The sequence below is a fragment of the Genypterus blacodes genome, unplaced genomic scaffold (genome assembly GCF_046128005.1).
Source record: "Genypterus blacodes isolate CSIRO-AG114 ecotype Tasmania unplaced genomic scaffold, CSIRO-AGI_Gbla_v1 ptg000373l_1, whole genome shotgun sequence".
NCBI lineage: Eukaryota > Metazoa > Chordata > Actinopteri > Ophidiiformes > Ophidiidae > Genypterus > Genypterus blacodes.
Window position 1 is genome coordinate 1 of NW_027467155.1, and position 5000 is coordinate 5000.

The following is a 5000-nucleotide window of genomic DNA, read 5'->3' on the forward strand; positions in this document are numbered from 1 at the left end:
TGACTTGATCATGGTATGTGGCAGTGACTGCTTTGCTCTTAAGAAGCAAGTCAGTAAAGTTCCCTTTATCATTTGTGAGGTTTGTTGCTTCTGCAGCCTCACGTCTGATATTAAAGCTTTAAGGAGGTTTGTTTGGGTTTGATCGCTCACTGCATGTGTGTGTGTGTGTGTGTGTGTGTGTGTGTGTGTGTCTCTCACCAGGGGGCCAACGGCTCGGCCTTCTGCAATAACCTAGCAGACACCAGAGAGGAAGCAGACTACAGCTCCACCTGCTCCCCTCAGGTAAACGTCTCCAACCTCTCCTCTCCTCAAATCTCACAGTGATTGATTTCGCTTTGATTTCACCACAAATTCCACCTAAACATGGACGAAGCTGCAGCTTGATACGCAACCAACAAACTCACTCTGTTTGATCTGAGGATTTGAGTGGCGTGTAAGGATTCAAGAGTGAAGATTCAGACTCGAGTGTTTTGCAGATGGACAGATCGGATATGGAGGACGAGGCAGAGGAGGGAGAGAGGAACAACGAAGAGGAGAAGGAAACAGAGGAAAAGGAGGAAGAAGAGGAGGAGGAAGAGTGCACTGGTGAACCGAAGCCTGTGAGCCAGCTGGACTTCTACCAGGCCGACCCCTTCGCTCACTGTCAGCATGAACGTACGTATCCTGACCTCTGACCTCTGACCTGTTGACCTGTTATACATCGTTCTGATTGGTCCTTTGTTTACAGATGACCTCTTCAATGAAGACCTCTTCCCTAAGACCGACACATCAGGTGAGTCAGAAGAAGAACTTCATGAGAGCAGATTGATTTAGAGGAGTGGTTGCTCTTCACTGGAAGTCCAGAGATTTTCCCACATTTCCCACAAGTAAATCTGCACTTTGACTTTGTTACTTATTTTGATTCATGTTGGTTAGCATGTAGCCACCAATGCTCCACTCAAACTGCAGCCCTGGACCTCTGTGCGTCTAAAGTCTTGTCTAATCGCCTGCTTACCAGATGGTTTTGCTGCAGACCCTTTCAAAGGCAGCGACCCCTTTGCAGCAGATGTTCTGTTCCCTGAGGGGAACCTGGGCACCGACGAGGGTGCAGCAAACCTGGGCGACGAAGGGGACACCAGTCTGTCCTGTGCCGAGAACAAAGCCTCGACAGGGACTCAGTGCTTTGAGTCAGAGTTCCCCGAGGAAGACAGCGACATCGAGATCAGCTACAGCCGAGAAGACCTGGACGCCCTGGCCACCGTGGACGTCGCTGCGACTGACGACGTTCGAGGATTCAAACCCATCCAGAGCTCATCAGAGGAGCAGGAACCAGAACCGGGCCAGGGCTGGAGGTCACAGGGTCAGTACTCCACTGAATCAGACCCCAATGGGTACGAGCTGGACCTCGGTGCCGTCTCTCCTCCCTCTGATATAGAAGAACACAGTCTGGCATCTCTCCCTGCTGAGGCAGCAGCAGCACTGGAACCAGGTAACTTCAACACAACACACAACACACAACACACAACACTCATCATGTTCTACTTTCAGACAAACCTGAGCTCAGTCACCCAGGAGTGACCCCACCTTGTTTCCTCTCCTTAGGTCTGCCCTCTGTATCAGCTGTGTCTGAACCGGTTCTGCCAAACCCAGATTGGACCGACCATGACACCATAGAGCACATAGTTCCCTGTGAAGTTACTTCCTGTCAGGGGGTAGAATATGTCAGCGACACTGAAGGGGAACCCCAAATCCCTGCCGTTCCTCAGAGCTCAGTGGACTTCCAGGACCACTTTGTTGAAGTCGACTCAGAGCAGAAGAAAGAGTTGAGCTTTGAGCTGAGTTATCAAGCATCCAGTCAGTCCTCCTTTGATCCCTATGGGTTCAAACTCAGTCCAGAGCACTCTAGTCATGACCTCTTAGACCCTGATGAAGCAGAACTCAGCCCAGAACCCAATGATCCTGACCTGACCTTTGAAAGCGACCCCGCCTCTCCTCAGCCCGACCAACTGGACTTTGATCCATATGTGTTTGACATCACTTCCTCCCACGTGGTGCGAGACTCTGACCCCTACGGCTTCAAGCTCAGCCCAGACGAAGAGAACCAGGAAGTACTGGACCTCTGTGATCATAACAGCCAGGATGAAATGAATCTTTGCAGATTTGACAGCAAGGAGCAAGTGGAGCCCTCTGATGATAGCAACAAGGAAGTGATGGAAGCAAGTACCCATGACAACCAAGAGGTGACTGAACCCTGTAGCCATGACAACCAAGCCCTGCTGGATCTGTGGGACAACGGAAACCAGGAAGTGCTGCAACCTTCCAGTCAAGGTGGTCTCCTGGATTTAGTTGGCAATGAAAACCAAGAGCTAGAACTTTTGAGTTGTGAGAACAAGGAAGTGCTGGAGCCCTGTTACTACAGCAACCAACCACAACTGGAGCCTTGTAAATATGCTAACCAAGACATGCCAGAACACTCCAGTCACCAGGAGCTTCTTGATTTCTCTTGCTATGAAAATCAGGAAGTGCTTGATATGGGTAGCCATGGCAACCAGGAACTACTGGATCTTGGTTGTGATGAAAATCAAGAAGTGCTAGATTTAAGTATCCATGACAACCAGGAAGTGCTGGACTTGATATCCAAGGAAATCCCTGAAGCGAACAACAACAACTGTGACGTCCACGTCAGTTCCACCAACAACAGTTCAGACAGCGACCAAGCATCTGAAGTGTTTAACGTGGAGCTGCTGGGTCTGGAGCTCAGTAACGCCACAAATAACCCCAGTACTGCCAACGCCATCAACACGGCCGCCAGCACCGTCTCCACCAGCCACAGCGTGTTGGAGGACCTGAGCTCAGTGTTTGGGGCCGGAGGCTACATCGCCTGCCCTGATGTAGCCGACGACCTGGAGCCCCTGCAGAGCAGACAGGTCAAACCTGTAGCAGAACCAGTGCGTCCAGTCCGACCGGTAAGGCCTCCTCGGCCCTCCCTCAGGGTAGGTCCAACCATCACACACACACACACACACAGTATACTCTCGTTTAATTCCATTCTTTATAAACTTGAGGATATTAAAATCGGTGTTGCTGTCTTTCGTCTCTTCTGTAGGGAAAGGAAAAGCCTCAGTCCAACACTCAGGGCGTCGACCTGAAGTGACCTCTTAAAGACCAACACTCCTGGGGTTACCGTGCCAACAGCGTCTCTACGACAACAGCAGCAACACAAGAGACAACCGGGAGGATGGGAGCAAGAACCAAAGGCAACGGGCGTTAAAGCAAGACTAAGGTGGAGGACTGAACCAGGAGGAGGTCAGAGGTCAGAGGTCATTATGTGGGGTTATTTATGGCAATAAGTCCAGAGTCATTGTCTTATGTGTGCAGGTAGTTAGGAGACACCATGGGGACAATGTTGGACAGTTGGATCCACATGTGCAGGTCTCAGACTAACAGACTGTTAAACTGGACTGGATCATAGTTTGTGTTTATGGTAAATGCGTCGTCTAGGTGTTAGAGATGTGAAATACAAAACATTCCCAAAGATGGAGGTGAACAGTAACAGACTGCCCTGCGTCCTGTTTGTCTCTTATTTAGTCCATTTGAAGCTTTCCGTCCTTACCAGCAGGCTGTGACACACACTCAGAGCTGCTGCTGTGTTCATTACATCGCCATGGTAACGCACCCAGCAGCACTTTATTCAAACCCACCTCCTTCTTGCTGTCAGGGGCGACGCCCATCAGAGAAAAAACACCTGCAACAAAAGGACAACAGCGTTATTAGATATAAGAAAGTGTTGTTTACAGACTAATGACAGTCAAACTCACCGCCTGTTGCCGTGGGCGACGTTTCCTCCTGGTCCACAGGGTGAAATCCATGCAGCATCAAGAAACTTGAGTTTACAACTTGTAAGAGTGTGTTAGAGAAGAGAGGAGACATTGAAACAGCTTCAGTCTCTTCTGCTGTGAACACGGCAGCGTCCAATCAGAGACCGAGCTCCGGACCGAGCTTCAGCCTGCTGGTGGGAATGGAAACTGCATGCAAGTCACAAATGGTTTCATTAACACACACATGCTGCTGAAAACCAGTGTGAGCGCAACACGAATCAACTCATTATGCAGTTTACACACCCAAGTAAACATGTAAATAATATATAAATATATAAATATAGAGTTATGAGTCTCTAGGGTGAAGAACATGAATGTATCATAGAGTCATGATGAGCATGAGGGAGACGTCCACACGGCTACACAGGAAGCTGCGACACTGAGCCAACATTTCACTTCACACACACACACACTTTGAGTTCACGTCTACCTCATTAACGTTTCCATGACAACACTGTGAGAGCCAACACGTCACAACCAAATGCAACCGTCACCTACACACCCAGAAAATGGAACCTGAACTAAACATGTTTACAGCCAAACATGTATGTGAGGCGATGATCAACCACCGGCAGGAAGCTACTGCTACACACACACACAGTAAACTAACCAACCAAAACTACTGTCTATTTGTTTTTAAATCATGGTGAACAGTGAAGTTGAGACATTTGACTGTTTATACTTCAAATGGATTTAGATGTAAAGCAAACTAAAGTTTACAAAGTTTTACTGTGAATTTTCCTTAAACCTGTAGCAAACACACACACACACACACACACACACACACACACACACTGCAGCTCCTGGCAGGTCACACACACGCTTGCTCACTCACTCACGCACGCACGCACGCACGCACTCACGCACTCACTCCCTCACTGCTCACACACACACACACACACACACACAGCCTCCTCTCCTGCCACATCCGTTGTCATAGTGACGTTCCCCGTCCGCACCTTGGCACCGTGAACATTCCCGGCTCGTTCCGTGTTCCCTGATCATGTAAACACTTTTTGTTTCTTGCTAACACACACACACACACACACACACACACACACACACACACACGTGCAGACTTATCTCTGCTGGCCTCGTCGTGCTGAAGCGACGCAGCAGAGTGTTGCGCCTCACGTTTACGCA

At 49.3% G+C, this 5000-nt stretch overlaps 1 protein-coding gene across 2 annotated transcripts in view; it reads left to right on the plus strand.

Moving 5' to 3' along the window:
* The first annotated feature begins 6 nt into the window (after positions 1-6).
* Positions 7-5000, plus strand: part of LOC142989124 (uncharacterized) — a 5747-nt gene continuing 753 nt past the window's right edge. Inside the window, exons 1-7 of one of the 2 annotated variants that reach the window (XM_076138536.1) lie at positions 7-13; positions 202-282; positions 477-654; positions 728-772; positions 998-1468; positions 1582-2972; positions 3086-5000. The exon at positions 3086-5000 is cut by the window's right edge and continues 753 nt beyond it. In XM_076138536.1, the coding sequence (XP_075994651.1) occupies positions 11-13; positions 202-282; positions 477-654; positions 728-772; positions 998-1468; positions 1582-2972; positions 3086-3133 (2217 nt within the window). In that variant the 5' untranslated portion in view covers positions 7-10 and the 3' untranslated portion in view covers positions 3134-5000. The remainder of the gene's footprint in view (positions 14-201; positions 283-476; positions 655-727; positions 773-997; positions 1469-1581; positions 2973-3085) is intronic. The other variant, XM_076138537.1, reaches the window with a different exon arrangement.